At 45.3% G+C, this 23,905-nt stretch overlaps 1 protein-coding gene across 3 annotated transcripts in view; it reads right to left on the bottom strand.

Annotated features, from left to right (window-relative positions):
• Window positions 1–910: 910 nt before the first annotated feature.
• Window positions 911–23,905, bottom strand: part of LOC112246785 (protein jagged-2-like) — a 32,691-nt gene continuing 9,696 nt past the window's right edge. The window contains exons 1-23 of one of the 3 annotated variants that reach the window (XM_024415326.2): window positions 21,913–22,700; window positions 16,707–16,961; window positions 16,508–16,568; window positions 13,825–13,955; window positions 13,323–13,442; window positions 12,508–12,621; window positions 12,303–12,416; window positions 11,071–11,184; window positions 10,613–10,659; window positions 10,306–10,479; window positions 10,041–10,191; window positions 9,655–9,819; window positions 9,354–9,467; window positions 9,035–9,262; window positions 8,764–8,880; window positions 8,643–8,670; window positions 7,851–7,936; window positions 7,379–7,492; window positions 7,104–7,219; window positions 6,757–7,014; window positions 6,471–6,602; window positions 2,071–2,230; window positions 911–1,953 (exon numbers count right to left, since the gene is read on the bottom strand). In XM_024415326.2, coding sequence (XP_024271094.1) covers window positions 1,463–1,953; window positions 2,071–2,230; window positions 6,471–6,602; window positions 6,757–7,014; window positions 7,104–7,219; window positions 7,379–7,492; window positions 7,851–7,936; window positions 8,643–8,670; window positions 8,764–8,880; window positions 9,035–9,262; window positions 9,354–9,467; window positions 9,655–9,819; window positions 10,041–10,191; window positions 10,306–10,479; window positions 10,613–10,659; window positions 11,071–11,184; window positions 12,303–12,416; window positions 12,508–12,621; window positions 13,323–13,442; window positions 13,825–13,955; window positions 16,508–16,568; window positions 16,707–16,961; window positions 21,913–21,997 — 3,375 coding nt within the window. In that variant the 5' untranslated portion in view covers window positions 21,998–22,700 and the 3' untranslated portion in view covers window positions 911–1,462. Of the gene's footprint in view, window positions 1,954–2,070; window positions 2,231–6,470; window positions 6,603–6,756; window positions 7,015–7,103; window positions 7,220–7,378; window positions 7,493–7,850; window positions 7,937–8,642; window positions 8,671–8,763; window positions 8,881–9,034; window positions 9,263–9,353; window positions 9,468–9,654; window positions 9,820–10,040; window positions 10,192–10,305; window positions 10,480–10,612; window positions 10,660–11,070; window positions 11,185–12,302; window positions 12,417–12,507; window positions 12,622–13,322; window positions 13,443–13,824; window positions 13,956–16,507; window positions 16,569–16,706; window positions 16,962–21,912; window positions 22,701–23,706; window positions 23,768–23,905 lie in introns of those variants that run through there. The other 2 variants (XM_024415324.2, XM_024415325.2) reach the window with 2 other exon arrangements.

Below are 23,905 nucleotides of genomic sequence, written 5' to 3'. Positions count from 1 at the left end.
CAGTGTCAAGCAAAGCACCCACACACCACGACACCTCCTCCTCCATGCTTTATGGTGGGAAATACACATGCGGATATTATCCGTTCACCCACATCGAGTCTCACAAAGACAAGACGGTTGGAATCAAAAATCTCCAATTTGGACTCCAGACCAAAGGACAAATTTCCACCGGTCTAATGTCCATTGCTCGTGTTTCTTGGCCCAAGCAAGTATCTTCTTCTTATCAGTGTCATTTAGTAGTTGTTTCTTTGCAGCAATTCAACCATGAAGGCCTGATTCACAGTCTCCTCTGAACAGTTGATGTTGAGATGTGTCTGTTACTCGAACTCTGTGAAGCATTTATTTGGGCTGCAATTCCTGAGGCTGGTAACTCTAATGAACTTATCCTCTGCAGCAGAGGTAACTCTGGGTCTTCCATTCCTGTGGCGGTCCTCATGAGAGCCAGTTTCATCATAGCGCTTGATGGTTTTTGCGAATGCACTTGAAGAAACTTTCAAAGTTCTTGAAATGTTCCGTGTTGACTGACCTTCATGTCTTAAAGTAATGATGGACTGCCGTTTCTCTTTGCTTATTTGAGCTGTTCTTGCCATAATATGGACTTGGTCTTTCACCAAATAGGGCTATCTTATGTATACCACCCCTACCTTGTCACAACACAACTGATTGCCTCAAACACATTCAATTCCACAAATTAACTTTTAAGAATGCACACTTGTTAATTGAAATTCATTCCAGGTGACTACCTCATGAAGCTGGATGAGAGAATGCCAAGTGTGTGCAAAGCTGTCATCAAGGCAAAGGGTGGCTATTTGAAGAATCTCAAATATAAAATATATTTTGATTTGTTTAACACTTTTTTGGTTACTACATGATTCCATATGTGTTATTTCATAGTTTTGATGTCATCACTATTATTCTACAATGTAGAAAATAGTAAAAAATAAAGAAAAACCCTTGAATGAGTAGATGTTCTAAAACTTTTGACCGGTAGTGTGTATGTGTATATATATATATATATATCCTTTTACATCATTTTACTTATACAAATGACATTATTATACCAAGAGAACAAAGTAAATGCCCACAGTGCGGGTTAAGGCAGATAAGAACTAAATGCACTAGTAGTAATGTAGTAGTGCAACGCCTGCCTCCAATGGCAGTGCTCTCGCCAAAGTCACATGATACACAATCTTCTCAGTGACACAATGTGAAAAAAGGTCTCTCCTTTAAAAAAATCAACAATTTGTAAACCAAAAAAGAAAGGAAAAAATGAAGGTCTCTTTTGGTTACTGAAATGTGAATTTGCAATGTTTTAAGTAAATAAGAAGGCTCCATGTTGCAGACAGAGAATAAAGTCAAATGAAATGCAAAACATGTCTTAAATCTTTACTATTGGTGCTTGTCTTTTTCTATTACATAGAGACATCATCTTTAGTTTGAGAAGTCCCACCTCTAGCCGTGCTCATACATAATGATCTTTGACATTCTCACTGAAGTTGGCAGCGCTGAGGTTTTTACACCGGTTGTCTTTGGGACTGTGCACTGTCCGGTGGGGGGTTTTCACAGGGGCGCTACGCATCGTACAGATCACCCCCCCTTTGCACATCACTCTGTCCTGCACTCCTGCCAATGAGCACTTTTGTGTGGAGCACTTGTCTAGCTTCATCCCTCCCCTCCTCAGCTCCTCTTCCTCCTCTCCCTCAGCCCCGTCACACGTCCGGTCTGGAGGGCTCATGAGTTTCTTGCATTCGTACTGAATGTCTTTGTCTAGGTTGTCTATGCGCTGTGGCAAGATGACCCTCAGCGGCTCCAGAAGGTTATTGACAGTGCTGTCCTCCACTGCAGACTCTCTCTCACGCTCTTTTTTCCTCTTACGGGTCCACCACACACACACCACGATGCAGAAGATCCACAGCACACTGAACACCACGCACAGCACTGGCACCAGGTGGTCTGGAGACAGAAAGACCATAAAATTATACTTTACTATACATGTACTGTAATGCTACCTAATCCAAGCACAGTATCAAAACATGCAAAAGTTAAACCAAGTCGAGTCCAGTCACTCACCCACAGACTGGGGCTTGACCTGCGTCTCCACTTTGACCTCCACCACAGCCAGCATGACAGTGCTGTTGTGTCGTTTGGACAGGGCACCAATGATGGCACTGGCAGCCTCCTGAATCGGATCACGGTTTCCATCCCGCTCCTGACCATCCTGATCATAAGACTGGAGGAGAGGGAGAGAGTAGGATAAATGGTGTGTCAACACAATAGGTGAGAGAGATTCACTCCTAGATTTACTCCTAGTCCTAACTTCTCACATGCGCCCCTGTAGAGCAAAAAGCAGGTCTAGTTAATTGCCTAATAAGTGGACCAGAGAGTCCAGGGGGAGCAGAGGGAGATTAGCTGGATGCTGTGCACTTTAATTAGGATGAACAATGGAGAACAGGCCAGCTGTGGCTCCCAGGCCAGCCAGCCAGTCAGTGTGAAGAATGATAAGAGAGTCAGTCAGTCAGCAAGACTCCTCTTTCTTCTCTCTGGGAAAGCAGCTGCTCATTCAAACACACACAAACACACATACAGCCCCTCACCCCATTCTGACATCTAACAGCCTCTAGGCTTCAGAGAGGACTAAACCAAAATGGTGCCGGAAGAAATGGCAGCAGTTTTACGAGCACCCAACCAATTGTGCTATTATGTGGGGGTTTTTGGCGTTATTTGTAACTTATTTTGTACATAATGTTTCTGCAACCGTATCTTACGGCAAAAAAGAGCTTCTGGATATCAGGACAGCGATCACTCACCTCGGATTAGACTAAGATTTTTTTCTACAACAAGCAGGACGCACAGGACATTCTCGAAACACCCGACAGGGCCGACATCCCCGTTATTTGCAAGAGGAAGCGACGCAGGTACAGAGGACAAAGAGCCGAATGCCTCGTGAGGACCCGGAGAAGGCGAGTGGGAAAGCTGCCGTTACCGTCAATACTACTCGCCAACGTGCAATCATTGGACAATAAATTAGACAAGGTACGATCGTGAATATCCTACCAACGGGACATCAAAAACTGTAATATCTTATGTTTCACGGAATCGTGGCTGAATGAAGACATGGATATTCAGTTAGCAGGATATACGCTGCACCGGCAAGATAGAACAGCACACGCACACTCTGGTAAGACGAGGGGGGGCGGTCTGTGCATATTTGTAAACAACAGCTGGTGCACGAAGTCTCGAGATTTTGCTCACCTGAAGTAGAGTATATTGTGATAAATTGCAGGACACACTACTTGCCTAGAGAGTTTTCAGCTATACTTTTCGTGGCTGTTTATTTATCACCACAGACAGATGCTGGCACTAATACCGCACTCAGCCAGCTGTATAAGGAAATAAGCAAACAGGAAACCACTCACCCAGAGACGGCACTCCTAGTGGCCGGACACTTTAATGCAGGGAAGCTCAAATCCGTTCTACCAAATTTCTATCAACATGTTAAATGTGCAACCAGAGGGAAACAAATTCTAGATCACCTGTACTCCACACACAGAGACGCGTACAAGGCTCTCCCTCGCCCTCCATTTGGTAAATCCGACCTCAACTCTATCCTCCTGATACCTGCTCACAAGCAAAAGTTAAAGCAGGAAGCACCAGTGACTCAGTCTATAAAAAAAGTGGTCAGATGAAGCAGATGCTAAACTACAGGACTGTTTTGCTATCACAGACTGGAACATGTTCCAGGATTCTTCCGATGGCATTGAGGAGTACACCACATCAGTCATCAGTCATCAGCTTCATCAATAAGTGCATCGAGGACGTCGTCCCCACAGTGACTGTACGTACATACCCCAACCAGAAGCCATTGATTACAGGCAACATTCGCACTGAGCTAAAGGGTAGAGCTGCCTCTTTCAAGGTGCGTGACTCTAACCCGGAAGCTTACAAGAAATCCTACTATGCTATGCCCTGCCACAAACCATCAAACAGGCAAAGCATCAACACAGCGCTAAGATTGAATCATACTACACCGGCTCCGACGCTCATCTATGTGGCAGGGTTTGCAAACTATTACAGACTACAAAGGGAAGCACAGCCGCGAGCTGCCCAGTGACACGAGCCTACCAGACGAGCTAAATCACTTCTATGCTCGCTTCAAGGCAAGCAACACTGAGGCATGCATGAGAGCATCAGCTTTTCCGGGTGACTGTGTGATCACGCACTCTGTAGCCGACATGAGTAAGACCTTTAAACAGGTCAACATACACAAGGCTGCGGGGCCAGACGGATTACCAGGACCTGTGCTCCGGGCATGTGCTCACCAACTGGCAAGTGTCTTCACTGACATTTTCAACATGTCCCTGATTGAGTCTGTAAAACCAACATGTTTCAAGCAGACCACCATAGTCCCCGTGTCCAAGAACACAAAGGCAACCTGCCTAAATGACTACAGACCCGTAGCACTCACGTCCATAGCTATGAAGTGCTTTGAAAGGTTGGTCATGGCTCACAACACCATTATCCCAGAAACCCTAGACCCACTCCAATTTGCATACCGCCCAAACAGATCCACAGACCTTTCCCAACTGGACAAAAGGAACACTTACGTGAGAATGCTATTCATTGACTACAGCTCAGCGTTCAACGCCATAGTACCCTCAAAGCTCATTACTAAGCTAAGGATCCTGGGAGTAAATACCTCCCTCTGCAACTGGATCCTGGACTTCCTGACGGGCTGCTCCCAGGTGGTGAGGGTAGGTAGCAACACATCTGTCATGCTGATCCTCAACACTGGAGCTCCCCAGGGGTGCGTGCTCAGTCCCTTCCTGTACTCCCTGTTCACCCACGACTGCATGGCCAGGCACGACTCCAACACCATCATTAAGTTCGCAGACGACACAACAGTGGTAGGCCTAATCACCGACAACGACGAGACAGCCTATAGGGAGGAGGTCAGAGACCTGGCCGGGTGGTGCCAGAATAACAGCCTATCCCTCAACGTAACCAAGAGGACAGAGCACGCCCCCATTCTCATCGACGGGGCTGTAGTGGAGCAGGATGAGAGCTTCAAGTTCCTTGGTGTCCACATCAACAACAACCTTATTTTCCACCATAATTTGCAAATAAATAAATTAAAAATCCTTACATGTGATTTTCTGGATTTTTTTTCCTCATTTTGTCTGTCATAGTTGAAGTGTACCTATGATGAAAATTACAGGCCTCTCTCATCTTTTTAAGATGTGGGAGAACATGCACAATTGGTGGCTGACTAAATACTTTTTTGCCCCACTGTATATGTATATACTGTACTCTATATCATCTACTGCATCTTTATGTAATACATGTATCACTAGCCACTTTAAACCATGCCACTTTGTTTACATACCCTACATTACTCATCTCATATGTATATACTGTACTCTATACCATCTACTGCATCTTGCCTATGCCTTTCTGTACCATCACTCTTAATGTACGTATTCTCTTAATGTACATATTCTTTATCCCTTTACACTTGTGTGTAAGGTAGTAGTTGTGGAATTGTTAGGTTAGATTACTCGTTGGTTATTACTGCATTGTTGGAACTAGAAGCATAAGCATTTCGCTACACTCGCATTAACATCTGCTAACCATGTGTATGTGACAAATAAAATTTGATTTGATTTGAATACCTTTTTTACACTATTGGTTAGAGCCTGTAAGTAAGCATTTCACTGTAAGGTCTACTACGCCTGTTGTATTCGGCGCACGTGACAAATACACTTTGATTTGTGGCCTCTTACTGAGAACACACCGTTTCTGGGTCTCCATAAAACCTCTGTACTGATACAGATACATAGTGTCAGCTGGATGGGACTACTCTGCCAAACTCAGATCCAGAACACAAGACTCAATTTAGGTTGAAATAAAACGACATCACGAACATGTTGAGTTTAGACTATTCCATAATGGTCTAACAAAGCACAACTAACATCACTGTAAGCCTTTAGAGGGTCTATTATTAAACTCAGTACTAAGCTATGAGGACATCAGACACAACACCCTCCATTAAGGGCTTAGTGCCGTGTAGAGCCTGATTTCACGTGTCTTACTGGAGAGGAGAGCCTGGGTGGCCACACCAGTCCGAGAGAGAGAGAAACAGTAAGGTGTTCCAAAGTAAAGCTAAATGTCATCCAGATGTTCAGGCGAAGGGCGGCGTGCTTCAAAATGCTCTCCACACTTACAAAGAGGAAAATAAAAGCTTCCAATTTTACAAGTGTACTCTGGAACCCATTTATAATGACAAATTAAGTATGTGATTTAATAAAGTGAAAGAGAGAACAAAATGGGTCAAGGCCCTCGTGGCTAACTGAAAGAGAGGAGAGAGTGCCTGTTCTGGCGGGTGACAGAGGTGAGGAGGAGGTAAGAGGGGATCATTGGCAGATGGCAACAGTTCATAGTCTTGAGGTGGGGGGCTGAGGTGAGGCACTCACCATGGCAACCTCCACGGCATCACTGTTGAAGTAGGACAGGTCACAGAGAATGAGGAGCGTACGTTCCTTAGCCAGGGTCTGGGTGATGGGAAGGTACCTCAGCTCCAAACAGATGTTCTCCACAATGGTACCCTTTGATCAGCACACACACACACACACACACACACACACACACACACACACACACACACACACTTTAATTCTCTGGCAGAGGATGTGGTCGGAGATTCAGGTCTAGTAAAACTATGTCAATAATCGTAGAATCGTATATCTTATTTAATGTTACCTGTGGAACTTTGTCTCTATTGAAGATGAGGGTGATGCGGGCACAGCTGTTGTCCAAATAACCACAGTTGGGTTCACACTGAGTGTGGAGGGCCAGTGGGGGGTCAGGGGTAGAACACACGCCCCACTGGTGGCATGGCGGGGCGAAGCAGGTGAGGAATTTGTGCTCTACACACTCCTGTCCTCTAGGACAGGGGGCAATGCTGTCTGGACCGGAAGCAACTCTATGAAGCAGACAGGGCCGTCGGCCACACTGCACCTATACACACACACATACACAAACAGAGGTCAGAAAGGCAGCTCACACACACACCTTCACTGTGTGTAACAAAACCATGCAAGTCTCACCTTAGAACAGCGCACACTGCCGTTGACACACTGGCAGGTATTACACTCCTCCTCCCATTGACTGCCATGAGGGAACTGCAGGCCGGAGTAACGACAGGCCTTCCCGATCCCTATGACTGCAGAGGGGAGAGAGAGGAGCAGGTTTAGGACTAAGGCAATATCAGGCTCAGTCCTTAGAAACTCTTCCTACCACACATGGGTTCAATGGAAGAAAGTTCCCCTACTCCATGGATACAGTAATTAAGGCATTTTCTCTATTGCTGCAGTGTACTCACACTCTTGGCAGCGAGGCCCAGCCCAGCCCAGGGGACACACACAGCGGAAGCTGTTGATCTCATCCACACAGGTAGAACCATAGGCACAGGGAGACGTCTGGCACTCATCTATGTCTGATGGGGAAACAAGAACATTACTACACACATATCTCTAGTCTACTGCAAGGCAACTAGCTATAATATCATCACAACAGGGTAGGGGCTGGTTGGTTCTCATATCTGGCATCCCCACGTGAAAAATAGACCCTCTCTGAAAAGGGGAAAAAGAAAGAGGATTGTGTCTGAGAATGTCAGACTGAACTGACCTGTTTGCAGAATACAGCTGACCTGTCCTCACAAGAGAGGTTGGAGGTTAAGATAGGCTTCCTAATCTGTCCCTCACAAACAATCAGCTCAAAATTCCACCGTCACCTTTCACCCCTGAACCCTCCAATCTGACCCCACCGCACCCCTCTGGTTCCCAGGGACTCACTGATCCGGCAGTCTGGTCCGGCGAATCCTGGGGCACACTCACAGCGGAACCAGTTCACACCATCCACACAGACACCACTGTTATAGCTGGAGGAAGGAAACAGAACCACACAGCAATACATCAGCCCATGCCATTGGCACACGTGCAGCAGCATACAACAGGCTGAAGACTCAGAGACTACAAAGAGTAGAAAGCCTTCACAATCTCAGGTCTCGATCCCAGCAGCAGAATCCCAAGGTAGGAGACTAGAGACAGAGACTGTGGTCACTAAAGCTGATCCCTTATCAATGTCCATCTTCAGATGCAAATCCCAAAATGACCCCATACTGTGCTGGCCCTATATGCTGCTCCCCCCCATTGCCTACACCACCCCATGCTCAGGGGTAAGTAGTGAAGAATTGGGTGAGGGGTGAGGGGCGTCCCCCCACCCACTGTGCTCATCCTCCTGTCATTCATTGTGGTGGCGGGAGCCTTTGTCCACTCAGTCCCTCTGATCTAACGGATCCTGGAATACCCAGCTGTCAGGCCCTGCACTGTTCTGTAGAGGTGTCAGGGATACACACACTTCCCCTTTCACACATACACCTCCACGGAACAAACTTTAACAGGAAATCTCTAAGCGTTAAATTAAATTTGCGAGATGAGCGGTGTGTGGGAGTAATTTGTTCCTGTTTTGAAACCAGAACACTGAGAGATTATGCTTTGATATCAGTGCGTGTGGGTCTGTGAAGAGATGGGATAGCCTTATAAGATATTACAAGTATTTTGGTTTATTCAATATGTTCATCTTACCAGGGGGTAGGGTTGCAGTCATTAGTATCTGTGAAGAGAGGGGATGACACAGAATAAAAATCAGACCTATGTTTTAGTTTATGATTATAACCTGAAAATAATTCAGTAAATTGTGCTTTACTCTGAGCACATGTGGGCCCCTCCCAGCCATCCTTGCAGATGCAGGTGTAGGCATCACCCCCTCCGACACAGGTCCCGCTGTTCTCACATGGGTTAGGGTCACACGTGCTGTTCTTGCCTGACAAGAGAAATCAAATAGGATGAGTTTAGAACCTATATTCATGTTTCAGCAACTACAACAAAATTACTCCTATGGAGCGTATATGGACCAGAGATCTTTTGGACTTTCCCCTGAATGACATAGCTAAAACCAAGCAATAATAGATTCTTACCTGTGTTGCAGGTGCTGCCGCCCCACCCTGACAAACAGGTACAGCGAAAGGTGTCCCCGTGGTCAAAGCACGTCCCCCCATTACTACAGGTACTGGAGTCACACTGGCTCTCACGTGAGTGGCAGGTCTTGCCCTTCCAGTTGTCCTGGCATTGGCAGTAGAAGTCATTGACCAGGTCCACACAGCGACCTCCGTTCTTACAGGGGTTCCTACTGCACTCATTCACATCTGGAACACCACCACCACGGATCAGTTAGAGAAACACACACACCATGGAGAGATAGAGTAAAACCACCCAGGGACACACACACACACATACCCATGACACACAGCATGCCCTCCCAGCCGTCAGGGCAAAAGCACTGGAAAGAGCTGATCCCGTCGATGCAAGTTCCTCCGTTCTTACAGGGAGACGACACACAGTCGTTTACATCTGGGAGGGAGAGGGGAGAGACTATGAATGAGGATGGGAATGATGAGGAAGACAATAATGAGACTGATGAAATCAGTGGTGTGTTACAGTAAGGAATGGGATGTTTAGTCTCATGGTATGATGATGGTGATGATTATGATGATAAAGTCAATGATGTGTGATGATGATGGTGTGTGTGTCTACTCACTCTCGTGACAGTATGTTCCAGTGAAGCCCGGTTCACAGGAACAGGTGAAGTTCCCAGCAGGTTGACTGATGCAGCGTCCGTGGGGGCCGCACACATTGGACGAGATGTACCACACCCCTTCCTGTGTGTCGTTGGTGGCCACAGCGACAGTACAACTGTCAATCACTGGGATCAAAACAGAAGGAACAACAAGAGACTGTTAGTGAGATACACCTGAGAGGATTGGGTTGAAATGAGGGTTGGTCTTGAGGTTGACCTGAGGAATAAGCAGCTTAAGATCAGGTTTCAGTTTAGGCTAGAAAGATTACTGCCTGGTTAGTACTTTTACAGGGATTTGAATTATTTTAGTTGAGATGACATCAATAGGTTTATAGATTGGTTTGTACCTTCACAGGGATTGGTCTTGCAGTGGTCCTTGAGCTCAGAGCAGGTCTTGCCCTCATAGTCATCAGGACAGGCACAGTAGAAGTCTTCCATCAGACTGTGGCACTGGGCCTTGTTCTGGCAAGGGTTAGGGCTGCACGGGTTACTCTGCACCTACGAATGCACAGATGGAAAGATGAGTAGATGAATGGATGGATAAATAGATCATTGTTATGTATAAAAGACAAGATCAGATTTGTCAAAGGTCTGGACTGGACCATAGCTCACCTCACAGGTAGTGCCAGTGTATGCATGTGGGCACTCACACATGAAGCCGTCCAGCAGGGTGTGGCACCTGCCCCCGTTTCTACACGGGCCGCTGACACAGCTGTTCCTCTGGACCTCACAGTGCCGGCCCACAAACCCCGGTGAGCAGGCACACACGTAGCCTCTGCGCCCCTCCTGTACAAAGCGTAAGGGAACAAGTTGTCACTCAGAGGCTCCTGTACCCAGAATAATGCTAACCATAGATGTAATATGAAAGGAGGGCATCAAACATGGTGGCTAGATTGCCTTATTGAATACAATTTCCTACCTTGCAAGTCGCTCCATTCTGACACAGTCCATGGCAGCTGTTGACATCTGCAGAGTGTAAAAGAGAGAACTTACTAATGCAGGTCTACAGATAGGACAGGGGAACATGCAGGTGTTGCATGCATGTGATACACAAACAAAACATAGAATGTGCAACTTGGTTAATGCTTCAAAGAAACTCAAAATAAGATTTTTCTCAAGGTGCAGGAAGACATGATGCTGTTGGTTAGTGCATGCCGTGAAAGCCAGTGAGGTCAACTACACAACCGTCAACGATATCTACAGGATGTGCTTCTCATAGTAATGTAAAAACACTATCCATGGATCTCGAAAAGTGTTTGGGCCATAATAAAGCAGAAAGCCTGCGATAGGAACAGAACAGTAGGCCAGTGGCCCAGGTAAGTGTCAGAGCTAGCTGCAGGCAAAGGGGACAGAGGCAAATGATTAACAGATACTGACTGATGTCACAGTTCTGGCCGGCCCATCCTCGAAAGCAGGCACAGTGATATCCACCAATCAAGTTTTTGCAAGAGTAAGCATTGAGGCATGGGTTCCCCATACACTCATTAGCGTCTGCGGAGTGAAAACAGAGAGATGAGAGAGATCTAAGAACCAGCCTCCAAGCCCCACCACCAAGCAGATCTCTACAGTGCAAGGCTACACAGAAACTAAAGCCCCTGATAAGAATTCTAACCTTAAACCTGTCTTTAGAAAACTTTCTAAAATCTATTAAATGAAATTTAAATTCTTTGCCATCTTTGCCATTTCTTTGCCATCTATTTAGCTGGCTCTGCCTCCTACCCTAAACATTTATTTCAGTTGCCTACCCTATTTCTGAACTGATCTATTCTCTGACATCCAGAGCTTCCCAGAGGTCAGTTCACAAGGCAATGGTCACTAACACCCTCTCCCTGGACAGACCAGAACACAACCGCTTTTCCCCAGAGGTGAGGAGCACCTGTTGGGCTGCGGACATCCGACACCCCTCTCTCAGGTACCGCCCGCTCACTGAAAGGGGAACCACCTGCGCACTGAGAATAGCGGACCACGTAACACAAGACCCGGAGCTTGGGTTCCTCCCTGAGCATGTTTACAGGTTATAAAGTGTTTCCTTTCCTTTGATACTCCAGGGAGCTAAATAGTGGTTTTGGGGTGAGGCCCTACTCTTGGTGGAGACTAGTATACATACCCCTTTTATCCCAGTCTATAGCCAAAGATAACCCACTGTCAGCCTACATCAGGCCCCAAGGTTAGCAGTTGCCAGGCTAGGTGTTATTTATAGTTTTACTCAAGAAACCTGGCTCAGGTTGCACATAATATCCAGCTTTCTCCATGGACATGCATGCATCCATTTTAAATTAGTATCCACACCATAGTAATAGGACTGGCTCAACAGGGTGAGACACAAAAAAAACAGATACTGGACGAGCACGGAGATTCCTGGCATAAGATCGAACAAGGCGAGATTCAATAACACTTCAAGTCACATCACATCACATTCAATTCAAATCAAACACAAATTAATTTAGCATGCAAATAGTCTCAAGTTATGCTCCCCAGGACATAATATTCATCTTTAGTCATTTGGACATGCTTTGCTCCAGTTTCCCAGGCAGAGACTGTGCCCTCAGAATTCTCTAGTGTGAATGATAAACTACAGACCCCCCGCCACCTCTCCTTCCCAGGCTTACCTATCTGGCAGGTCTTCCCAGCCCACTGTGGGGGGCAGAGGCACTCAAATCCGTTCTCCATGTCGATGCAGGTCCCACCCTGAGCACAGGGGTTAGACGCACACTCGTCCATGTCTGGAACACACACACAATGTAAGGGTTCAGCTTTGTAAAAACATGGGGGCACACACACACCTTGGGAGGGGCAAGATCGTGACTCACTCACCTTTAGCGCAGGTGGGCCCTGACCAGCCTGCAGGACAGTGGCACTCAAACCCAGACGGGATCTCATGGCAGGTGCCCCCGTTGGCACAGGGGTTGGACACACATGAGTGTTCCACTGAAGATAACAGGATGACATGGGGAGGCAAATGTGCCACGAGTCAGAGTGACGGATTACATAAATAGCACAACAAAATACACAAGCAAATGATCAACTATTAAATATTGGGTACGTTTACATACACACTAACACTTGTGGCAGTAGGCCGAGTATGGAAATAGTAATGTAAACACCTCACTCTGCTTATCTTGATCAGCGTAAGGTCAAAATCGAAATAAGCATACGCCGATTAAAACACCTGGTTTTCAGAGCAATGTTTCAAATGATTAGAAAACCTTCATCAGCGTTCCAGCTGTGTGTTTGATCTGCGCATGTGCTAGCACCATCCGAGCGAGCCTCCCTCTTATTACAAGTGAAGTGAGTTCAGAAAAACTGAAAGTATGCATCTTAGAAAAAGTATTCACATACAAACTTTATTGGTCCGAACTCAGAATCAAAAAGGTTTCGCAAAAATAACATGGTCACTGTGGTAGAATATTTATTATTATTGATTTTCTGCAATTTATCTAAAGTCCCATCAGTAGCCTGATTTCAGATGTGTCCATAAAAACATAATTATTAGGGAAATTGTTCTACTTGCATGTGAACATTTTAAATGAACTATTATATTAATCTGATTATCCACAATAATCGTATTATTGTGTGCATGTAAGCGTGCTCATTGGCACAAACAGAATGGAATTTCTTGACTGACTCACCTATCTCACAGTTCTTGCCCGAGTAGCTGTCAGAACAGGCACAGTTGTATTCATCTGGCTCTGAGTTCATACACGTTCCTCCGTTCTTACACGGCTTGTTCGTCCCACAGTAGTTCAAATCTGGAGAGAATCATACAGGAATGATTACATTTACACACTTTAATGGTCTCATATGAACACATCTAAAGGATTAGGATGGTCAATTATATGTTACAGATTAAATCAATTGTCATCACACGACTTCATAGGATCAGACATGAAAGCACACTGTTACATATTGCTAAATGTAGCCTCTCCATCCACCTCTCCATCTTGTTACTCTGAAGTGATCTCCTGTTTCTAGCAGTCACTCTTCAGTGACCTCTGTTGACCACCTGATGCTGAGGGGAACTCAGAGGTGACCTTGTGTTGTGTGACACTACAGGGAGGTCAAAGGTCGCTGTAGAGGATGTGTTAATAGTACAGTGGGCCAGGTGTAGTCTGGTTTGCTCTATTGTCTCACCTTTGTCACACAGCAGGCCTCCCCAGTTCTTCTCACAGCTGCACAGCCAGGGCTTGACGCAGGTCCCATGGACACAGCCTGGGTAGGGCAGGCAGTCGTCACAGAACGGACCCTGCCAACCGTATTTACACCTGCAAGACATATCAGAGACATCCATTAGAGACACATAGGGAATGGACCCATTGTGTGGTCATACTGTATGTGAAATACTTTAAAAACATCAGTCCCATGAAGAGATGGCTCATAAATAAGCCAGGACTCATGTAATAGGACAAGGCCTTCTACAGTACGTCAACCACATGACAGACCTATGTGTCCATGTAAAAGTCAAGGTGATCTCGATCAGGAGCCAGACAGACACAACGTCTTCATCAAGGTGACCAGTGACACCCCTTCCCTTCTGGGGCTCCTAATCTTTAGACAGAGCACCAGGGACATTCCAGGGCAGTGATGGGGTCAAGCCTGTTCCCATGGCGTGTGGGACAGGGACGGGGATAGATGAAGTCTAGGAGTGGGGGCCTCCTGAAGCCCCTAGGCAAGCAGCTTTGCGAGCGGAGGCAGCCGGCGAACGGTTAGCTAATCTGTTGGTTTATAGCTGCGCTCTGTTATTCCAAGGCCAGCGGTAACCTTGCCCCACCTGTGCTGTCACTTCTCACCCTGGGTTATTTAAAGACCACTCTCCTGTAAATAGATGCCAACCAAACCCTACACTACTAGTTGATATACTGTACTGGAGTGAGTGAGTGTACTGCTGTGTGCTAACATTTTCGCTAGTAAGCGGCACTGCAGTCAAACACAACACACAGTGCAGTACAACTTTGTATTGTAGTCTACTAATGTACAGGTATAAAAGTATTGAAGTGTGCAGTGGTGTGCTACTGTATAGCAAACTGTATGTTAACATGCTGAGGTTAAGTGTAAAGGTTCATTAGCAGCATTAGCAGCATTGAGAGGCCCTGTCCACAGTAGAAACAGGGAGAGACCAAGGTGGCCACAAGGCCAAGGTGGCATTACCATCACCAAACAAACACCTCACCACAGCCCCACAATGGAGGACTCTTTCAGCCCAGCCAGCAACACTGTAAATATCCCCAGCCCAGCCCAGCACAGACAGGCCCAACTCTGTCAGACCCACACTGTGGAAATAGCCCTTTGAAGCCACACCATCCAGATCACAGGAGGATGATGAGGGGAGGACGGCTCGTAATAATGGCCGCTGCAGCCATTACCACGAGACCGTCCTCCCCAATTAAGTTGCCACCAACCTGTGCTCCAGATCCCTATCACGGTCAGGCTCAGGGGCTCGACCTGCCTGCACATCACCTGCAGCCGCAGTAGCTTTCTATCTTGCTCTCTTTCGCGCTCTCTGCCTCTAAGAATTATTTACAGAAAGACTCTGCGAAATGAACAGTCTGTTGCATGCAGATTGAGGTCCCTTAAAAAAACTTTAAAAACTATGTGAAAATCGCATTTTAACACATGAAATCACATTTTCACATGTGAAATAGCTGTTTTCACATCTTGAGCTGTGAAACCATATTATTTAGAGTGTGAATATTTAGAGGTCACAATATCAAAACGGCAATATTCTTGTAATTGTATAAAAAAATCTAAAATTACAGGTCAATTTGAGCAATTGTGGATTTGGACGATTTTGACATGGATAAATTAAATTGTGATTAATCACAGCAAATCCTTTGATACACTCAATTTCATTTTGAATTGTTTGACAGCCCTAGTTGACATTAAAATGTGAAATGTTACATGTGTCCGAAAACCATTTTTAGTTTACATTTTTTTTGTAAGGGGGTAGGTTGTGAATGCTCTGTGTGTAAGGAAACCAGATACTGTACCACCAACACATTTTTTGTTTTCCTTCGCAGGCACCAGGCATGGAATGTTACTCCAGGAGAAGGCGTGTTGTTTGTTCACGGTCGGGATACACACAGCCTCCTCCTGAGCTTCAAATCACATGTCGAGGCACATTCCAGTCTTTTCTTGTCTTCCAGCCATGAAAATTCATTCTTTTATGAGATGAGAACTAAATCTATCCCGTCTCACTCACGGCTATCCCTATTGAACAGATCCATAGGTGTGTTACAGAATGCACCTCAGAGAGTTGCACAAGAAGGTGGTCTTGCAAGAGGATTTGACATGGAATACTTGGTTGGTTCAGCCGTGCAGAATAACATGTACGTGACTAAGGCTGCTGGATGGAGTCCATACTCCCATGAGGGGTATGACAGCCAAAACAGGCCCAGGATAGGAAGAGGCGAATGGGGCTGCAGAGTAGAAATGGGCAGAGGGGCCCTGACACACCGCTGGAGGAGGGGAGGAAACGCTGTGTGAAAAACAGGCTACAGCTACAGGCCAGGTCTGGGACAGGAAAAAGAACAATGGCTCCTGAATCAGACTGGTGGGGGGGGGCTAATACACTGTACGTTCCATAGAGAGGGGGGACAGGGAGGGGGGAATGTGGGGGTCGAGCTCTGGTATGCGATCAACCCCCCGTGTCATCATTATCATCCTCATTGAACACAAAAAGAGCTACTGCCCATTAACCAGCCAATACACCCAGACACAATTCTCAGTCAAAGGGATTTCAATTGAAAAGGGAGTAATATTTCAGTATCTTGTTAACATAGACACGATGGTCTAAAGAAGAAAGTTAACCCAGACTCACATGCATTCTCCTGGGGCATTGCAGAATCCTTGCAGCAGGTTACACCCCTGCTTGCAGATAGCTGTGAAACAAAGACAAAAGGATTCACCCATTAATTTCTAGTATCATCAGAGCGATATCTAAACATTAGTTTCAATGTGTGTATTTTGACTCTGAAGTGTCTTGTACATGGATTGTGTCAGCCTGCTCCCCTACTCACCAGCTGTACAGTAAGGCCCCATCCAGCCCTCCAAACAGCCTCTGTTCCCAAACTGGTCACACACGTAGTGGCCATAGTCATCATTGCGTGGCCGGCACTGCTTGTTGCACTTGTTGCCATAGTAGTTCTCGTCACAGCGCACACGGATGTTATACTCAAAGTTGGCTGTAGGACCGTTGTGTTGGATAGTCTGCCTGTCATCGCCAGGGTTGATCATTCCTTTACGGACACTCCGCTCAATTAACAGATCCTCACCTGCATCAACAAACAAAAACCAAGACATTTCTTCACCATTATATAATGGACACTTGACATGCATACAACTAAACAGTCAAAGAGGTAGTTCAGGCTAACTAGCCACTTATTCAATGTTAGAACCAGTATGCCCCAGTACAAGTTCTAGTAGTGTCGAGAAGCAGGAGAAAGTCATCTGAGAGAACACTGGTGTTTATCTGCAGCTGGAGATCAGAGAGGGCAACCCAAAGTCAAACACCACTCTGTTTCCAAGAGCATGAAAGAAAAAATAAGGACAATAAACCAAACACAAATACAGGGTGTAGGGCCAGGGCTGCAGGAGTTTGATAACCAAATCCTTTTTCAGTTTTCCTGCTTTGTGAAATGCTTTTTGTGGCACTCCCTCTCTCTCTCCCCTCTCCTCCGGAGCCAGGGCGGAAATAATAAGAGACGGGAACAGACGAGGAAGGGCGACATAGGAAAGGGCCTTTGGCTTTTTCTCAAGGAACAGAAACACCATGACCCAACTGGCTTGGCTGCTGCAGCCACAGACACAGCCCAGGACTGAGCACTGAGGAGGGGCCAAACAACAGGCCCTCTCCCCTAGTTGGATGGTGGCCTGTTATTGGACAGGTAGCCAGGAGGAAATCTAGGCCTTTTCATGAGAAGGATTCTGTATAACCTACCTTCAGTTGTCCAGGTGTTACTATTTTATTATTTCTTAAAATGTCTATCCTATTTACTGTACAGTCCAGTTTACTTCCAACTGTTACCCATTATAAAGGAGTTAAAAAACACAGAAAATGTTTTTACTTGCTGTCCTGATTTTCTCAATTTAACTGCGAGTTAATTTAAACTCAAGCACTCACTCTGCTCATTTCCAACAATTAGATATAAAAATACAAACCAATCATTGTCTCTCTCAGTGCTGAAGGAGACACTCAGAGAGAGGCCGCTGTTACTAGGGAGAGCAGGCGGAGGGGTGTGTGTGTGGTGACTACAACACGGGCTTACACAAACAATGAGGAGGCTTCAACACCAAGCAGTTGACTAAGTCAAGAGCGACATCATTTTCTGTGCTTTCAAACAGCCACATCATTTAGTCGCGCGTGACTAGTGGCATTGTTGTCATAAGCCAATGTCTATTGTCAGGCTGTTTTCAGCATGCTAAACTTGGATATGGACACAACATTAGTAGTCAAGTAATATTAGATCACTCATTGACTGATTTAAAAAATACTCCACAATACTCCTCCTGATAGCAGCTCAGTGATCTCACAATTTCCTCTAATCCCTTCATATTCATTTGATTTCTCCATCCCCTCTATTGTTCTCTGATTATAATGTTAAACTGTGTGTTAAGAAACACTAACACTAATAACCATGCTACCACCTAAGAGAGAAACAATGGTGCAGCCTGTCTGTTTAGTGTTTAAACACAGAACCAGTCGCTGGGGCATCCTGGAGGATAAACAGCCCTACCAGAGACTATTTTTCTGAGCCCTATACAACCCCCTGCCCCCACTACCCTATTCATTCCACTGCCCTATCTAACCCCCTGCCCCCACTGCCCTATTCAACCTACTGCACCCCTTGCCCTATCTAACTCCACGCCCTCCTGCCCTATACAACCCCATGCCCCCTGCCCCCACTGCCCTATCCAACCCCATTCCCCCTGCCCTATCCAACCCCATGTCCCCCTGCACTATCCAACCCCCACTGCCCTATCCAACCTCATGTCCCCCTGCCCTATCCAACCCCATGCCCCCACTGCCCTATTCAACCTACTGCACCCCTTGCCCTATCTAACTCCACGCCCTCCTGCCCTATACAACCCCATGCCCCCTGCCCCCACTGCCCTATCCAACCCCATTCCCCCTGCCCTATCCAACCCCATGTCCCCCTGCACTATCCAACCCCCACTGCCCTATCCAACCTCATGTCCCCCTGCCCTATCCAACCCCATGCCCCCACTTCCCTATTCAACCAACTGCCCCCCTGCCCTATCTAACTCCATGCCCTATCCAACCCACTGCCATATCTAACCCACTGCCCAGTCCAACCCACTGCCATATTCCACTGCCATCCAACCCATTACTCAGGTCTACATATTAATTGTTGTTCCAAACCAATACAGTGCTCACTCAGCTCACAGCAATTGTGCGGGCTACATTAGCAACAGTCCAAGCTTACTCAGCAGCAGTCCAGAGCCGCCCTGTAATAGGCTGCCTATCATTGTGTCAAGGCTATACTGTATGAGGAGCCAACCTGGACTCATGGGTAGACGTAACATAGCAAAGGTAAATCCAGTACACTCCAATTAGTATGATATGCTACATTTCGTATGGAATGTATTAATTTGTGGATGTCCATCATTCATTTCATACGATATGTTACGAATAGCAGTGGGTAGGATTTGTTACAAATTGCAATTCTTATAATATGTTACAAATTTGCAAAACGTATGATATGTTACGAATTCAAATTTGGTGTGGCTAACTTTAGCCGGGTAGCTAACACAAACGTTAGCCAGGCTAGGAGTTAGGGTTAGGGTTAAGGTTAGGAGTTAGACAAAATTGTTAACTTTACGCTTAGGAGAAGGGCTTGCTAACATGCTAAGTAGTTGCAAAGGAGCTAAAAAGTAGTAAGTAGTTGCAAAGTTGCTTATTAGCTTAAATGCTAATGTTGTCCGTGAGGAGATTCAAACACGCAACCTTCGGTCACGTTATACGTCTACCCATCCATCCCGACCAACCACCCTACTTTAGTTTTTTGCCTTAAGTAACTTTGTCTTATGTAACCATAGCAAAAGTGACATATCATACAATTTGAGTGTCCCTGATTTACATGCACTATGTTACATCTAGTCTATGAGACCAGGCTGAAGCAGCAGTTCAGGCTGTCCAGTCAGAGTGTCCAGGCTGGGATATTGAAGTGAAATGCAGTAGCACAGCAACTGCTGGGACAGTAATTAGCAGAAAGACATCAGTGGAAAGAAAAAGGGCTGTGGTCCATAATGAATGGCTTAACTAGGTGATGTGCTCATAGGCTTTATATAGAGACATGGACATGGAGCACAAACAGTCTCCCAGTGAGTCAGTCCCTCAGGCCAGCCAGGCGGGAACTAACCTCGCCATGCTAACCATCACACTGGCAATATGAACGGCCAGGCAGCTTGGTGCATAGGAATGTACAGCATCTCAGAGAATGACTGTGTAGATCAACAGGTTAAACATGTGTTATACATCCTTGTGACTTTAAGAGGGACAGAGGTTTTTTTACTATCACTTACCACCTCTAAAAGTTAGCCAAGTTAAAAGTGGAGGGGTTACAGCTGACATACTGACCTGAGATGGGGTCAAACACTGAGACAGAGAGGTGAGCTATACGGTGGCAAAAAAAAGTATGTGAACCCTTTGGAATTACCTGGATATCTGCATAAATTGGTAATCAAATTTGATCTGATATCCATCTAAGTCCCAACAATAGACAAATACAGTGTGTTTCAATTAATAACACACACATTATTGTATTTTTCTTGTCTATATTGAATACATCATTTAAACATTCACAGTGTAGGCTGGAAAAATTATGGGAACCCCTAGGCTAATGACTTCTCCAAAAGCTAATTGGAGTCTGGAGTTACGTAACCTGGTGTCCAATCAATGAGATGAGATTTGAGATGTTGGTTAGAGCTGCCCTGCCCTATAAAAACTCACAACATTTTTGAGTTTTCTATTCACAAGAAGCATTGCCTGATGTGAACCATGCCTCGAACAAAAGATATCTCAGAAGAATTGTTGACTTGCATAAAGCTGGAATGGGTTACAAAAGTATGTCTAAAATCCTTGATGTTCATCAGTCCACGGTAAGACCAAATGTCTATAAATGGAGAAAGTTCAGCATTGTTGCTACTCTCCCTAGGAGTGGTCGTCCTGCAAAAGATGACTGCAAGAGCACAGCGCAGAATCCTCAATGAGGTTAAGAAGAATCTTTGAGTGTTAGCTAAAGACTTACAGAAATCTCTGGAACATGCTAACATCTCTGTTGACGAGTCTACGATATGTAAAACAATAAACAAGAATGGTTTATTGGATGGGAGGACAGCACAGAAGAAGCCACTGCTGTCTAAAAAAAACATTGCTGCACATCTGAAGTTCGCAAAAGAGCACCTGGATGTTCCACAGCGCTACTGGCAAAATATTCTGTGGACAAATGAAACTACAGTTGAGTTGTTTGGAAGGAACACACAACACTATGTGTGGAGAAAACAAGGCAAAGCACACCAACATCAAAACATCATCCCAGCTGTAAAGTATGGTGGAGGAAGCATCATGGTTTGGGGCTGCTTTGCTGCCTTAGGGTCTGGACAGCTTGCTATCATCGACGGAAAAATGAATTTCCAAGTTTATCAAGATATTTTGCAGGAGAATGTAAGGCTCTCTGTCCGCCAATTGAAGCTCAACAGAAATTGGGTGATGCAACAGGACAACGACCGGAAACAGAAGTAAATCAACAAAAGAATGACTTCAACAGAAGAAAATACGCCTTCTTGAGTGGCCCAGTCAGAGTCCTGACCTAAACCCGATTTGAGAAGCTGTGGCATGACCTTGAGAGAGGTTCACACCAGACATCCCAAGAATATTGCTGAACTGAAACAGTTTTGTAAAGAGGAATTGTCTAAAATTCCTCCTAACTGTTGTGCAGCTCTGATCCACAACTATAGAAAACGTTTGGTTGAGGTTATTGCTGCCAAAGGAGGGTCAACCAGTTATAAATCCAAGGGTTCACATACTTTATCCACCCTGCACTGTGAATGTTTACACAGTGTGTTCAATAAAGACATGAAAACATCTAATTGTTGTGTGTTATTAGTTTAAGCAAGTCTATTGTTGGGACTTAGATGAAAATCAGAACAAATGTTATGACCAATTTATGCAGAAATCCAGGAAATTCCAAAGGGTTCACATACTTTTTCTTGCCACTGTAGTTGTTGTATGGATCTGTTTGCTGTGGTTGGTATATGGCAGCTCAACTTGACAGTCCATTTCAATCATCTGGAGTCTGGGCTTTGTATTTGGGGACTTTTCTTCCTCTTGTGCTGCTAAGAAGCTGCTTTGTATGAAGCTGTGTTGTTCCTGGGAATATATAGAGCTGACTCTCTAAGAGTTATGCAGCAGTGAAAACAGGACAGCTTGTTATAGAAGCTTGGATTGGTGTGTATCGCCTGTTCACCGGAGAGAAAAACACAACAACCTTGTCAGGTTAGGTCAGCCATTGATCTCGCCTGAGGTTCAATGTTGCCCTAAATCTAACACACTTGACTTGAGTGACATAGATTACATTCCACATTCCACAAGTAACCTTTCTTCCTCTGAGAAGAGCTTCCAAAACAAAGCCAAACAGGACTGAAATGAGAGAAGCAAGTAAAAACAGGATACAGCTGTGTTCCAAATAGCAGTGACTATAGGCACCCCGCGTCCAAACTGGGCCTGACGAGGAAAGGAGCTCCCTGTTCCCCCTTGAGACAATTAGTCACCTTTAATGAAGCTCTTCTCACAGAGACACACATCTTCACAAGCCCCATCCCTGCAGTGACTAGGGCTGAGAATTGCCGGGAACCTCACGATATTATCACGATAGGTGCTGATACGATATGTATTGAGATTCTCACAATTCTCACAATTATTTTTGTATTGCTATTTGTCACGAACCGGCTCAAAGCCCGTAACAAAGGGAGACAACATGGAGATAAGGAGTAACAAAATATATATTTATTAACTAAAGCAACTAAGGAAAATATACAATGGTGTGTGTAATCAGTAATCAGTAGTGTAAGTGAGTGTTTTGCATGCATGAATGTGATAATGCAGGGTGTTGAAAGGTGCCAAAGCAAACAAACAAAAGACCACCAAGAACCACAACACAATCTACAAAGGTGTCTGCATGGAGAGAGTCTCCTCCATGAATGTGGAAGAGGTCTATTTATCCTGGGAGACACCTGGCCCAGGTGTTTCCCATGAAGCTGACGACCCTCCCAACTCCGCCCACCGGCATCCTAATAAGGAAACAAGAACAAAGACAGAATACGGCAGACAGAGTGGGAGGGTCGTCACATATTCAATACTGCGATTTTATTGCGATTTGATGTTCCAAACATGCTCACGATAGGTATGTCTGCTAAAGAGACACTAGAAAAAGCATGAGAAAATTAGTTTTAATCAGTCATGGAAATAAAAGTGTTGAAAACATTTTGGTTCGCTATTTAAAAAGAAGATTGAGGCCAAGCTATAGGATGAAAAATCCCAGAGTTTTGGCGCACGTACAGCCGACTTGCTGACACTACCTCGCAAATTTTTTAAAATATATTTTTCAAAACATTTTCAAACCGATACTTGCAGATAAAGTATCGATATAATATTGTCAAAAATTATTTTGCGATATGTAACTGTATAGATTTTTTTCCTCAATCACTACAGCTACTAATGAGTGAGGAAAGGTCCTTAGTCTAAATTAGAGTAGATAAATCACATAAATCACGCAAATCTCCTTTTTGACATCACCTGTAACCTTGGTTCTGAGATGCTGCCATGGACCTCCCCGTATTTTTATGTCAAGGTAAATACCCCTGTCACTTCTAAATAAACACTACACACATCCTTCACCCCTCACCTAATGACTTATTTGATGGGAGACACTGAGGCCTGGCTGGCTCTCCTTTCATGTGGTAGTAAATACCTGGAAAGGTGAAGTATACTGTACATACCACTGCTGCTGTGTGTACCATTGTCCCAGTCCCACGCTTCCACAATCAGAGTGTACGCCCGCTGGAAGAGAGACACAGACGGGATCATTAGGGGGTTGTAAGAATTCTTACTCCCCAGTCCCACACACTGACAGACACACACACACACACACACACTGACAGACACACACACTGACACACACACACTGACAAACACACA

The sequence above is a fragment of the Oncorhynchus tshawytscha genome, linkage group LG08, assembly GCF_018296145.1.
Source record: "Oncorhynchus tshawytscha isolate Ot180627B linkage group LG08, Otsh_v2.0, whole genome shotgun sequence".
NCBI classification, from domain to species: Eukaryota; Metazoa; Chordata; class Actinopteri; order Salmoniformes; family Salmonidae; genus Oncorhynchus; species Oncorhynchus tshawytscha.
Note: the sequence above shows the minus strand (reverse complement) of the source record. Positions and strands in the feature narration are given on the sequence as shown.